Source organism: Sesamum indicum, linkage group LG9 (assembly GCF_026168435.1).
Source record: "Sesamum indicum cultivar Baizhima isolate 11 linkage group LG9, ASM2616843v1, whole genome shotgun sequence".
Lineage (NCBI taxonomy): Eukaryota > Viridiplantae > Streptophyta > Magnoliopsida > Lamiales > Pedaliaceae > Sesamum > Sesamum indicum.
In genome coordinates this window covers 16205413-16220645 of record NC_142665.1, presented here as the reverse complement: position 1 = coordinate 16220645, position 15233 = coordinate 16205413, and the positions used below count along the sequence as shown (strand labels likewise).

The 15233-nt window shown below is 32.0% G+C and overlaps 1 protein-coding gene, 1 long non-coding RNA gene and 2 other non-coding genes across 4 annotated transcripts; 2 read left to right on the top strand and 2 right to left on the bottom strand.

The window, feature by feature from the left end:
* Positions 1-1101: 1101 nt before the first annotated feature.
* LOC148786935 (uncharacterized) lies at positions 1102-2576 on the top strand. Its single transcript, XR_016067223.1, has 2 exons — positions 1102-1223; positions 2083-2576. It is a non-coding gene; the product is annotated as an uncharacterized LOC148786935 (long non-coding RNA).
* A 4762-nt stretch (positions 2577-7338) lies between these two features.
* On the bottom strand, positions 7339-7419 carry TRNAL-AAG (transfer RNA leucine (anticodon AAG)). The gene has a single exon. It is a non-coding gene; the product is annotated as a tRNA-Leu (tRNA).
* A 976-nt stretch (positions 7420-8395) lies between these two features.
* TRNAV-UAC (transfer RNA valine (anticodon UAC)) lies at positions 8396-8468 on the top strand. Its single transcript has one exon. It is a non-coding gene; the product is annotated as a tRNA-Val (tRNA).
* Positions 8469-13282: 4814 nt separating this feature from the next.
* LOC148786934 (EPIDERMAL PATTERNING FACTOR-like protein 1) lies at positions 13283-14086 on the bottom strand. Its single transcript, XM_088885279.1, has 2 exons — positions 13808-14086; positions 13283-13670 (listed from the first exon to the last, which is right to left on the bottom strand). The coding sequence occupies exons 1-2, from the start codon at positions 13904-13906 to the stop codon at positions 13419-13421; spliced, it is 351 nt and encodes a 116-aa protein (XP_088741405.1). The 5' UTR covers positions 13907-14086; the 3' UTR covers positions 13283-13418.
* Positions 14087-15233: the final 1147 nt, after the last annotated feature.

Genomic DNA, 15233 nt, shown 5'->3' with positions numbered 1-15233 from the left:
CTTATCCACTTTTTCATCTACAATTTAACGGCATGACACGTGGCCATTAAATATTTTTTATTGGAGAAGAAATTGCCCTTCTTCACACTGTAGCATATGAATGCTCCACTTAGCCTACTTGATTTACTTATGGAAGACATGATTATTTGTGTTATTTTTACTTGATTTCAACTTACAGAAATATGGGAAGGATGTGATTCAATTTTTTATAAGATAAGAGCGAAATCCCCATTTTTTGCCCTAAATTTCTTCAAAATTTATTTTTTACCTCAAATGTAGTTATGTTTCTCGCAAAAGGTACCAAGTTGAAAAATAGGTCAATTTTTCCAACAATAAAAAATACTTAATGGCCACGTGTTGGTACGTAGTCGACGCCGTTAAATTATAGACAGTATAGTGGATGAATACCAAAAATACTAATTTGTGTCAGTTACAGAATTAAAAGTGCTAATCCATAACGAATGAGATTAAAAGTAAAAAATAGCATAACTTACGGGACCAAAAGTATTATTTTCTCATTTTAAAATATTGAGGAGATCATATGTTATGATCTAGCATACTTTGTACTTAAATATTATACTTTTTTTTTTTTTTGTGGCTAAACTAGCTGATGTTTATTATTATGGGTTTTTGTCCCACTTAATATGAATTATTGATCAAGTCGATGCATATATTAATATATTATAAATAATGTAAGTATATAATTATTAATTCTAAGAAAAAGGAAAAAGAGTCAGACATCTTTATCATCCACCTAATACCATTAGGCCATGTTTACTTTAGTATATGGGATAGATACCCCAAATAGTGTATTTGGAATTTTCTTGTGGATTAGTTGATAAGCGACTGATTGTCGGTCATTTACTGGTTTCAATTTGCTTTTGATTATATATAAGACTGTTATCTGTCGGTCATTTACTGGTTTCAATTTGCTTTTGATTATATATAAGACTATTCCTAACGTGTATTTATTAGACTAGGACAATATGATTGATATTGTGGTCAAATTACTTAACTGCCCTAATGTAAGACAAAACTAGATTTCTTGTCAATCCATCAACTTTATAAGTTTGCATGCAGAGCCATTATATCAATTCCATGGCTTGTTTCTTGCTCATACACTGATTCACTTACAACAAACATCAAGCTGACTATTTTCTTTGCCTGATGTAAGGGAGATCGAAAATTCTTCCTCAAAGAAAACTAATGTAATTCAAGTTCAGGTTTGCTTTCGTGGTCATCTATTATATTGGGGTTTCGTTTATATTTTGAGCATGGTAGGGATTCTCCATTCTTTGTGTTACATATTACACAATACTTTTTTCTTTGCGTAACCTGGAATCCCAAATGAATCAATTATGAAATCATGTATAAGGTGTTTGTTAATCTCCCCGTTCTCAAAAAGTGGAGTTTATATACTGCTTCGTTTATTAAACTTTCATTCTCCTTACGAATATGAAAGCAAATTATAGTATGTGGGCAAGTTCTTTCTCTCATTTTTTTTTGTACTAATTAATTACCTATATCTTAAGCAATTATTGATGAATGTTATGCTGTATGTACTTGAGACCGAGGTGATTTTATTGCTTTCCTCATATATTTGCATACATATGAACTTTATTTGTAGTTTATGAGAAACTTTGCCACCGTTGACTAACGAAAAATAGATAAATGCTAGTCATTCTGATTTTCAAATTCTTACTAACAAAAATGCTTAATGTTCATGATATTAAAATCAGTTGCTTTCAATGTTTGAAGATAAGATGGCTTTGGGATGTCGCTCCGCAAGCAGTTCAAATGCTAGATCAAGAAAACAATTTCATTTTCGAGCATTTAACAGACAAAGATAGTGTATTTCGCTTATGCAATTGTGGCCTTGATGTTATGCTTAGGATATTTTGGACAACTGCAAATTCTAGAAGATGATTCAAGGGATGCCCTAGGACTAACATGTGTTTAATTGTTGTCTCTTTTTTCATAAATTTGTGGTTTTTATGATTAATGATTATAGTTAATTACACAAATGTATGATCCAGGATGAGAAGTTCTAACATTTTCTCATGCTTAATTCCTCCCTTTCAGGGGTTCGTACTGTGGGATGTTCATTTGACCCCTCGATATACCAACACGCTAAGGAGGTTATTCCAGGTTTATTGAAACGTCTCTCTATTTCAGATGCTATAATTCAGGAGTTGCAGGAACAACTCCTGTATCGAATCCATGCGATGTTGTGCAACAAAGTTCCTATTTTTGGTCATTGTCTCATGTGCAATTATCTTTACCGCGACCCTAGCATACTTTGGTATCTATTATCATACGTAGAATGATATCTTGCTGCAAATCCTCAACCTTAGTTTCAATGTTGTGATTTCCTGAAGATGGGGATTACGCTCTATGACGTGCATAGACTATACTATATGTAGAAGTTGATCATTCCCTTGTAAGCACCTCTTTGACGTGCATAGACTATACTATATGTAGAAGTTGATCATTCCCTTGTAAGCACCTCTTCGGATGTAATTATCTGGTACTCAGTTTTCCGTTTTATAACCATGCCAACCAAAGATTAAATTTGATATCTTGCATTATTATTAGATGCTATAAAATTGAACTTAATATGAAGAAAATTTGGGCAGTCATCATTACTTTTATTTGTCATACGAGAGACTATTGTATAATGTTTCCCTGCAACATTTTAAGTTATGGAATAATGTAATGATTTATTCTCAAACACAGAATATAAATGACAAATAATAAGATATGTTGTTATGTATATATATATATACTAATGTGGCTCCTCTATTGATTGTTAACATATATACTAAAGTGGCTCCTCTATTTCCAACAAATTGTTCCTACATCCAGGTGTTGGAAATTACTATTTTATGTCTATTGGTCACTATTTACCACCAACCTTTAATCAAATGCATGTTTTCCATTTTCTCCTATATAAATGTTGTATCAATTAGTATCCCATCAGCAGGCATTCATAGACTTGCATGTTGAATTATGTCCCAAAATTTTATTAAAATGTGCCCTCCCAAAAAATATTTCTTGTACTGCAGACATTTTAGCAAGGCCATGGATCGAGTGTTCATCACGGCACTTGTACGAACGGTTGAAGAAGCCCATTTCCCACATGTCGACCCTAATCTAATGGCCACTCGTAATATGTGATTGCTAAGGTCAATCAATGCTTTAGCACCTATTTGTGCTATCACTATGGCTTCATAAAAAAGTTGTTCATACATTTAGGTTAATGATTTTTCTTTTCAATATAGGAAAATCCATTTGCCCATGCTTATAGTTGGGAACTAGAACTTGTATGGACCGAACTCAAGATTATATTTGGTGATCCTTTGAATGGGCCCGCTAATGAGAGCGACAATGAACTTTATGCAAAAGTAGTGCGTAACCCGAACGAAACCATAGTTTTGATCTCGTCTGATAGTGACGATACTTGTTGTGCGTAGACTTTCCACAAGCCGTAGAATATTCAAGTTGGTATTATACACCTCAATTGTGAGATTAACCAAAAATGGAAGTCTAATCATGGTTAGGTTAGTGGGTTTCATGGTGAAAGTATTTTCTCAATATTTGTATAGTCTTATCAAAATACTATCAAAAGTGTACTCTGCTTTACTTATATAAATTCGTGGATCATAATAATTACATAGTCAATTTTGGCTTTCGGTTCATAGCAAATATATATATATATATATATAACATTAAATGCAAAGTATGATAGATCATAACATTTAAATACCTTAATATTTGAATATATTACAATTTAATTTAAAGGGTATTTTAATGAAAAAATTAAATATAGCGATGCCAGCGTTAAATGTGCATCTCTTAGGGGTATATTTGGGAGCCTTACAGAGCCGGCCCTAGGCATCTCAAAGGAGTGTTTAGAGTCTCCGAAAGATATGAGAACCGGATGGACAGCGTAGGGCCAGGATAACTATGTTGGGCAAAAAAGCGGCCTAGAGGTTTTGTGTGACGCGCAAGGTTGCTGCACGAGCTGCAAGAAATCAGGGGCAACATCTCTTGTGCTAATGGGTGATCGAGGCAAGCACTTTGAGACATCATGATCCAACTCATGGCATGCGCTATTGAGTTCTGGTCGTCCATGGGGATCCGTTGGCTAACATAATTGGTCGTGGGTTGACACCGCATTGTGGGCAAATTGTGAAGCCACACCGAAAGGTAAGAAGGCATGTCGGGCATGCCGTGTGGGATTATTGCGAGATGTCGGCATATCAAATAGGCCTCGAACTTATGATGTGGTCCTACTCGGGCGAGGCATAGAAGATGGCCGCGATGAAGGCGTGCGTTGAGGTTTTATTGAGTGAGCGTTGGGCATGAAATGATCGTTGCGGGCGCATGTGGAGCACAGTAATGTCGAGGCAGAGTGAGGATGCATTGGCGGGTTCTGAAATTGTGGGCGAGACGAATGACGGTAGACTAGCTAGTTGGGGTCGCAAAGAGAGGCTAAAGCGTATGTGCCGAGAGCCTCGGCGAACATGGAAATTTTGGATAGGCAAGCGCATGGACATGCAGGAAGGTGTTCAGATGTTGTGCTAGCGAGCTTCAGTGTCGTAGACACCAGTCGGTAAACTCTATTACGTGCGAAGGCTGGTCAAAGATTGGGAGCAACCTGAGACGCCACACGGGCAAAAAATACATTATGCAGTGAGACAAAAGATTCCACCCGTAACACTAAGGAAGAGGTAAAATCAACAAGGGTTTACCACAAAGGAAGCTTCAGATCGCAAGAGAACCTGCAAAAAGTATTGTTGGAAAGGTTAGAATCTCTCTAGTCGATGAAGACAAGAAAGAAAATAACACTTTTCGCGAGTGGAAACTATTGAGAGGCTGAAGAGGGAATATACCCTAAATACTCCACCAAGCAAGTAGTGCCATTAGAATAGGCCTCGGGCTTCCAGCTGGCAAAAGATCGCCAATCTAGGGGGCGTGGTTTTTGAGTTTAGCAAGGAGTTTTCTTCTCCCTTATCTTTTATAATGATGGCTAATCAACTTTCCTACAAATATATTTAAATTTTCCTCAATCCACGTGAGTAAGTTTCCTATGGACATAAGGATTCTTCCTCCTAGAAGATAGCTCAACCAGTTGGTCTGCCTGTGAATCAAACTAGGATCACCTTGCTTGGATAACACGAGCAGGTGAAAACCACTTTCTTTTAAGAATATTCTTCCTACTTCAACAGTCAGCTCTAGAACCTGCACTTATGGATGAGAGGGGGAGGGGGGGGGATGATACTCATTCTACGTTATTTGTACCAACACAAGGATTACACACCAACCCATCTGTAACCAAACCAGCTGATCTATGAGTAGGTAGAAAAGGCCCACTATGCCCTTTCTTTAATTTGTAATAAACTGGTAGGCCCAAGAGCAAGCCCTTTATTAGCTTGCCATATTATCATACAACTAGGTAGACATGTTACAGAAATGCCAACACATTGGGATGCATTACTCTAATCTCTAATAAACTTCTGGCCGTTTGGTTGCAAACTTGCTGATAACTGGCACGTAATTCAATCCCGGAAGACTCAGATAAACTGGATAAGACTCAGTAAAAGTCCATAACTCTTTCAAGATAAGTCCAAATCCTCAGATTTTTTTCCTGCTATGTAGCTAACTCATGTATCTATCCATTGACACCGGATTTACTCCAACAAGTATCCAAATTCTGCTCCACAAAGGCCTATAAATAGAAGTTTATGCAGTCATTTGATAACATATACTTTCACACTCAAATTCTTTTTTCTCTCTCGATTTTACAGCTACTTTTGGCTCACATTATTTACTCCACATGAAATTTATCACTCTTATCATCATATTTCACCATTATCTTTACATCATTTCAAGTGTTTCCTTCATTTTATTTAATATACTCTTCCTGACTTAAGCATCAAAGTGCGAGAAAATTATAATTTACGTCCCATAACTTACCCCATTTGCAATTTTGATATCATTATTTTACGACTCAACAGGTTTAGTCCCACAAGTCCAAAAACGTTGCAATTTACATCCCATCAATTTAAGGAAAATAGTTAATGGGATGTAAATTGCAATATTTTTGGATTTGCGGGACTAAATCTTGTGGGTCGTAAAATAATGGTACCAAAATCGCAAAGAGGATAAGTTATGGGAAGTAAATTGCAATTTTTCCATCGTTTGCCATTTGCTTTCCCTTATCTCTTAAATGCTTCTTTCTTTTAATCAACAAATTAGATCGATATGAACAACTACTTTGATCAATGGATAGAAACATAATGGGGGGTAACAGAATGAGCTGGTTGTTAGATAAATGTTAAAATTTGAGCAATATTTATAATTTTTCAAACAGTAGAAAGATATTTGCAAACAACAAATTTCAAGATGTGATTGTAATTTACCCCTTTTAACGGGTTAAAACAACTAACATCCTATTTAATTTAAAATAAGTAACTCTTTTTAATGGGCTAAACCAACTAATTCATTACAACTAATTTAAAAATAGCGATATAATACTATACACGAACACAAATAATTATTTTGTTGAAATCAAAATTTTATTTAGAGCGAGAAGAAGAGAGACGGGAGGAAAAAATTTTGGTATGAATTAGGCGTACGTGTACATTATTTGAAAATAACTCAACTTCTAGAACGTTAATAAATCTTATTATTGAAATCAAGTAAGAAGGACACAAGTGACAACTCGCATATGAAAGATACTACAAGGACAAAAGAAAAAAATAATCATCCACCTCATCCAATTTTTTTTAAAATTTTTTATTTTATAAAAAATAAAACAAGAATAAAATTGATAATTCTAGATTTTTACCTAAAAGTTACATAATTTAATTAAATATCAAGGGTTAATTTATAATTAATCAACGAGACAACAACTACTATTAAAGTCCCGTGCTTTACATACTAAGCATATTTAGTCCCTTAATCTATATTATTATAAAAGAAAACTCTATTAAATCGTACCAATTTTTAAATATTCAAATTTATCCTTTAACCCATTTTTTCCCAACAAATTTATTAATTTGTTGGTATTTGTATTACTTTAATTATATGAGCTTACTGTAATAATATTTATCGTTGTCAGTCATATTAATGCATTAATTAAATTAAAGTATTATTTTCTCGAAATGAGTTAATATAATTTATTTATTGTTATTAATAAGAAAACACATAACATTTCAAATTGTTTGAATTGTTCTTAATAATCATTTTTTTCTTAAAAATTAATTAAATTAGATTATGAGGGTAATTATGGAGAACAATATATATATAAAAAAAAAAATATATGACTGCAATTGTTGAGAGTGGGATTTGAACCCACGCCCTTTCGGACCAGAACCTTAATCTGGCGCCTTAGACCAACTCGGCCATCTCAACAACTGTGGCTCTCTATGAGTTATTACTAAATTTATCTGTTACATACACTTCACTTGAAAAACATTTGAAAGTTAGACCTACAGGCATCACTTAAAGCCCGTTTGTCGAAAGTCGCGTTTACGCGTTTTTATCGATTGGGTGCACCTCTAGCAATTCTTTCATTGTTTGCGTTTTTGGTTTGTAGGCGCGCCACGCCTTTATTAGTTATAACAACTTTTCGATTTGTATTTAGCAGTTAACGTATTTCGTTTTTCTACGACTTCTTGTTAGGTAGTGGTTAGTTAGGAGCTGTTAGGCAGCTATTCCAGTTAAGCTCCTCGTCTATATCTAAGAGCTTTCTAGCACTGCACAACCAATCAATTTTTAATAGGGTAAATTACAATATCTCTTTTGAAATTTGACATAATTACAAATGTCTTCTCGTTGTTTCAGAAATTATAAATACTCCTCTGATTTTAATGTCCATCTAACAATTAGCACATCCTATTAGGTTTCGATCCAATTTTTTACGGTGAAACTGACTTAAATTCCCTTTTGAATTATAAATTACAATTTTCTACAATATTTTATGAACTATATTCCCTCCAATTAATTATTTTACCCACCCTAAAAAAAAAATTATATATCTTTTTTTTAATTTTTTAAAAATTCAATAAGAGTAAAATAATAATGTCCACTTTATCGTATAGGGGCTACATAATTATTTTTCATTTAAAGGGGTAATTGTACTTTTTCGAACAACGTGGCTAACGACCTGGCCCAACAATCAGCCAAATAAAACAGTAATCAAAAATGAAAAATACAGAGCATAAAATGTAGTACATATAAACACGATTTATCCTACAGATCAAACTGACGCCATGGCTGATTATCATCAACCTAATCAGTCTTCTCCTACAGCTTAAATGATGTAACCTGTTGATCATCTGACACAAAGATGGGTTTATAGTTCATTGCTTCTATTTGCTTCGTAGCAGATGCTGTGGTGTAGTGGTTATCACGTTAGTCTTACACACTAAAGGTCCCCAGTTCGATCCTGGGCAGCATCATTGTTGTGCCCTTCATTCCTCCCTTTCTCCACTCCTATACCCCCACACACACAACTCTCAGTTTTTAGTCAAAAACTTGTAATGATATTCTTATTATTTCAAATTATTTAATAATTTATTTTATATATTTATGTGATCTTTTTATTTCACATTACAGCTTATAATCTTGAAGATGATGAAATTATAAATTGTCTCTCAACAAATATAGAGAATTTGATTGCACGGTTTGGTATTTATTTAAGATGAGGATTCAAAAATTTTATGAATTATTTTGATAAAATGTAGTAATTATTTTGATAAAATGTAGTATTTCGTAGATACTTAGTAGATTTTCTTTATTTTATAATTTAGCAAATGAATCTTACTGCGCATAGTCATTAGTTAGAAATAACGTGTGATACAAGTAGTAGTTATCTTTTCAATAATTCAAATACTGTTCTTTTTTCTTTCATTGTGTAAAATATTAAAAATCTTTATATTCAAATTAATAAAATAGTTTATACTAATTCGACCCAACCCATTTTGGACACATTCATTGGAACCCATTTTGAACCCGATCCATTTTTAACCTGACCCAAATCCAATCAAACTCGACCATTTGCTACCCCTACTTCTAGGATTAATTATGTTTTTATTATTAAAAATAAATAAATTATATAATATAAATATAACGAGTCGCAAATCGAATAAAAATATCTTTTTTAAAAAAATTGATCAAGTTGTAGATTGGAACTGCGACTTGAAGTCGCGGTTCCAATCCACGACATGAGTACAATTCACAAATTGTGAATTGTATCAATTTTTTTTGTTTACTTTTATTTTTTATAAATTAATTATATTTAATTAATTTTTAAAATTATATTAATTTTTAAAAATACAAATATAATAGTATATATTATTCTATACAATTCTAAAAAAGTACAATGAACTATATTGATAAGTTTGCAATAGTATTGGAACCCTTCGATTGAAACTTGAGGCCAGATTCAGAATTTAGAAAAAATGCAAATAAATCATGTGATATTATAAATGTATAAATTATTATCTTATAAAAAAATTAGCAATTTACTTTCATTTATTTTTTAAAATATGAAGAGATAAATTGCTAATTTTTTTATCACAAAAAATAATTTTACTTATTAACAATATAAATTGCATTAAAATCCATAATTTAAGTCACATCAACCTTGAACGACTAAGATAATTTATTTTGATGCTTAAATCAATAAAGCATTTGATGAAATATAATGACAAACTTAAGTAGAAACATGAGATTGGGATGGAAGAAATTGTGTAAATCAAAATTGAAAATTCATGAGGAAAATGTTAGAAATGAAGAGAAACTGAGGAACATTCTTGTGTGAGTAAGCTTAATTAACTTAGGTATTTTGTTGACTTACTTAAATCCTTATTACCAAGAGCAGGTTTTAAAAGATTTAATGATCAGTTGGACGTGGTTAAGATATCTCTAAAATTCTTAAAATACCTATGTTTTAAGGATAATGCTTATCCAGCTATTGGGGTTATTCTCTAAACTATATGCCGACAACAAGAGATTCTACCTGGTCAATTGAGAATATAGGGGTGCCAGTTACTTGTTTCTATCAAATCGAATCCAATTGACTACGATGTCTATGTTGGCACCCTTTTAGAGTAATGTGGCCCATGATGTATAAAATGTGATTGACGTGTCAACCTTGCTATACAGTACTGGACTACATAGGGACGGTAACGTGCTCGTGTTGGACCCAAACCCCCCCCCCCCTATTGGGGCGAGTTTTGAAACTTTAAACATGTCATAGAATGGGTTTGTATTTTAGTTGTTTTGGACCTAAATCCGCCTAATTTTTTTTATATATATACTTATATAAAATATTTGCTTACTTATACAGCAAGTATGTATAGTTTTATTTTGCTTACATATATATAATACATAAACTTAATATTTTTATAAATTAAAACAGTGATATAAATAGTTCATTTTTGTGTTTATATAACACATATTCTAAATTTTTTAGTCTTTCAATGCCCACAACATGCACATATATGAATTTACCAAAAAAATATTAATCTTTCAATTATATTTTGTTTCACATTCATAAAGCTATGGTATTATTATCTTTTATAAAATATTATTTTTTCATATTTTAAAAATATTAACTGGGTCCAACCCAGAAGGTTTTGGATCCAAAACTTTCTTGGCGGGATAGGTCCCGAGTTTTAACAAACCCACCTTGTTCATCTCTAACCGAGCATGCCGTTACATGCCCTATTTTTTCGTATTGCAATGTCAATAGGGTGGTAATACTAGGTTATATTAATCTGTTATTTTTGTTGTTTATTAATTGTACTTAGACCGATACGATTCTGCGACTGAGTAAATAGAGTCCTGACTCCTAAGCTTGAATTTGTGACGGATTTGGTCATTAAACTTGAAAAATTATTTCTCACTATGGTCTCTAATTGTTAAATTCTGACAAACTTAAAATAAAGTTTGAGTACTCCACCAATTATGGATAAACAAAATTTAAAAAAAAAAACTTGTATTTCAATTATTTGGTAATAATTGAAAACATTTGCGTATAACAATAATGGTATTCTCTATAGCTAATAATAAATGGTATTCTCTATAAGTTTCTTTATAGGCATGTGGGGCCTTTTTGAATTTAGGCTAATTTTTTTTTTTTTTTTTTGCGTGAATTAATTTTTTGGGTGCCCTTGCTGAATTTTCTGGGGTCTTTACTCAGATCGGGATTTTTAAGAACACCTTGAGAATTGGGCTTTCTAGAGGCACTTTAGGCCTTACATTCCTTCAGACTCTTGCAATATATATATATATATATATATATATTTTGGTACCATTTAGACTTCTTTGGGCTAGCCTTAATATTCGGATGATTAATTAATTAGTTGTTTTGTTATTATTCCCACATTTATTAGCTATAAAAAGTAGCAAAACATTATTGAAATATACAATTTTTTGTATTCTTGATAAATTATTGAAGTGGATGTATTCTTTCAATTTTACTCCTCATACAGAATATTCAATTTTATCCATTTTATTTTAAATTCGGAGAATTTAACACTAAAATCATAAATAAATAGCACTAAAAATAAAATTACCACTGGCTGTACTTTTATTAGCTATGAACTAAAATCGTGTTAAATAATTATTACTAAACATGATTTTACAAAAATCGATACAAAAACTTAACTTGTGCATCATGATAACTACTTTTATCATGGCTATGGTTCATACAAATATTTTTGTAATGAATTTTAACCATGGCAAATATTTTAGCCGCAGTCACAAAATCATGACAAAAAATCATTGTTTGATCGTGTCCAATAACTATTTATTATATTTATTTATGTTTAACTCTGACAAGTAATTATAATTAAATATCAAATTTGTTCTAGACCGTGACGTAGTTCAAAGACAATAAATTAGTGTGATACATTTGAGATATATAAAAAAATAAAATATCTATTGGAAAAAAAAACCAAAAAAAAAAAAAATTAGAGACTAATAATTTTTTTTAACATAAATCATATTCCACTACTTGGTAAGAAACATTCGATGAGACAAGAATCTTTCTGGCACCACTTCTTCATATCCTGCCGTGTGAAATGACTGAAAAATTCCTGATTCAAATCTGCGATGCTTACTTGGCTTGGATCATCGGGGGCTTAAAAGTCATTTTCGACTTTGTAGATCGATACCCAAGAAAAATTCAGACAACCATATAAGACAGGAAAAGTAGGTCGTAGAAATCCCAAGATGATAAGAAAGGACACCATTTTGTAATAACTAATAAATAGAAATTAAAAAAAAAATTCAGAATCTAATCTTAATTTGTGTCACAACTCATATTTTAAGCATTACATTAAATTAATATTAATATTAATAATAATAAAAAATATTGTGATAAAATTGATATTATCAAAATGGTTAATCAACATTTGTTATCATTTTAGCTATTACAGAATAATATACCTTTACTTTTAGTTGTGGCTAATGTGTCCGTTTGCAGAAACTGCTAAAAGTGCAGCCGTGATAAGTTAGTATTTTTCACGTTTTTTTTTATTCTTTTATTATAGAAATTAATCATGATAAAAAAAATTAATAGACAAAATTATATTTTTGGTGATTAAGTATAGATCATTAGCACTTTACATATATATATATATTCTTTTCTTAGCAAATAGTCATGAGCATCTCACATTTGGTCCTTTTTTAGCAAATTCAGTCCTGTGTCGACAATTTTGGCATCGATAATCTATAGTTACAGAGCAAAAAATGAGGTTTACTCAAATATGAATGGACCAGAATTATCAAACACAAAGAAAGATCAAATATAAAACGTTAAGGAATAAATTTATCAAAAAAATCATGACTAAATGTTTAAATAAAATAAATTACACGATCAAAATTAATTACTAACAATCTATAATTACAACCTCAAAAACATAATTTTGCCTCAAAAAATTATATTAATTTCTCTCAGCTGCACATTTTTTTTAATTTTTTTTGAAAGAAATGATATAGTATTGCTGGAAAATTTTGTTTTATTGCCATTATAAATAAAAGCAACAACCAAAGTGAGCAGTGTGGTCAGAAAATTCAGTATAATAAGTTGTGTACAGGTTTTCGATGTCTACAACTAATAAATGCTGCTGCTGCTGCTATACCACCACCAATCCATTCCATCTCACATTAAACATTGTCTTGTCCCCCCATCCAACACCATTTTTGATAAATTCCAAACTTTAATTATATAGTAATAATTCATACAAAACTCAATAAATCAAACTAAAAATAAGAATCCCATCACTTCATTTTTCTCCATAAATTCCATATACATAAATATATATTATTATTGTTATTATTATTATTATTATTATTAATCTTGATTTCATGAGAATATTCATATACATGGAATTCTTGTCCTAAGGGTTGTAGAAATGTCCACCGCATCTGCATTTCCACCCGAGTGGCTTGTAATTGGAGTACCTGTTCCCGGCCGACGACGTCGACGGTCCTGCCTCGTAGTCCACCGGCCGTTCTTGGGGCGGGAGGCGGTTGTGGCTCGGCAGCGTCGGCACTTGGACCGCCATGCATGGGTGGCACTCGTTGCATTTGTTGTGGCAGCTCGGCGGCGTCGACCCTAGCCTTGTTTTCTCGCCCACCACCACCAAACCCTTCAAGAACACATACCATGTCGTCTGTGTGAAAAACACACACTCCCACACAAATAATCTCTCCCAAACATGCATATACATACATAAAAATACACACACACAACACACAGTGCTGACATGCAAATAATAATGTGTACCTTGAGGGAGTGAGCAGGGTGTCTATAGCTGAAGCAATGTGCAGAAGAGAGAAGGAAGAAAAGGGCTAAAATGGCTAAGGCAATGGAAGTCATAGCCATGGCTGCATTTTTCCTTTATTATTAATTGCTACTTCTTCATCAACTGATGGAAAGAAGAAAAAAGATTACTTTTTCAGTGTAATGGACAAAAGGGTTCAAAGGGGAGTGTTTATGGAGGAGATTGATGGCTGTAAATTTCAAAGGAGATAACACAAATTACAGTGGGGGGGTAGGGGGTGGGGGGTTGAAAATAACAAGACAGGAAAAGAAAACAAAAGAATGGGAAGAAATTTTGAACAGAATGTAAAGGTGGGGGCCTCTGGGGCAAAGTTCTTGCACTTACGCCATTGAGTGTAGCTGTGTGGAAAGTGAAAGGTCTAGTACAAGAGAAAGAGATTGTTTTTTTTAGTTCTTTTATCACACTTTTGTATCATACATGCGTGCCCTATTATTAAGGGAAAATTGCATTTTCCTATCTATATATTATAGATTTTTCAATTTAATCTCATCTATTATGATTTTTTCTCGTATTATATTACATAAGCAAAAATTTGTGGTTCAAAATGGAGCCATTAGCATTTTTCCTCAGTTATTTGACAAGAAATGCACGTCAGGATATTACGTTGGAAAAAAAAATTAATTTATAGAGTATAATACGAGAAAATCATAAAATGGGCTAAATTGAAAAAGGGTCTAACATATAGGACCAAAAGTACAATTTTTTCTATTATTATTGTGTGAGTGACGCATCTTCATTTTTTAAATTAAAAAATATAATTAAATTTAAATTAAAATTTAAGAATAAAGGTGCATCTATATTATTATAAAAAGAAAATGATTTCAATACTCATAAATGACGGTTAATGACACCGTCGCACCAATTTTTTGTGAAGTCAAAATACTATTTAACAATTTAAGATAATTAACTTATTCAAATTTTCAAATCGCACACTAACTTATAAATTAGTTTTCTTTTCTTTTATTTCTTTTTTGTAACGTAATGTTAGTTTGTAAATTTGTTCTTATATATATATATATATATATATTAAAACGTACAACAACGACTAATACAATATATATATGGATGAAATATTACTTTTAACACAAAAATATAATAAAAGATCTTTTACTGCTCAAAGAAAAGGGTAGTTAGAAATGTCATTTAATGAGGCAGATGACTTTGTTACATGTCTTTTGACTGCGATTGATTGAGTGAATCAGAGTGGAAAGTGGTGAAAGAAAATTGCTGCTTCTCAATGAATGAATGTTTCAGAATTCTTCATTGTTTTGATGCATTACTCATCACAAAAATGGCAAAAATACAATTTATCCATATAATATTAAAAATAAGTAAAAAAATCCCGTGTAAGAAAAAGATTAGCGAATT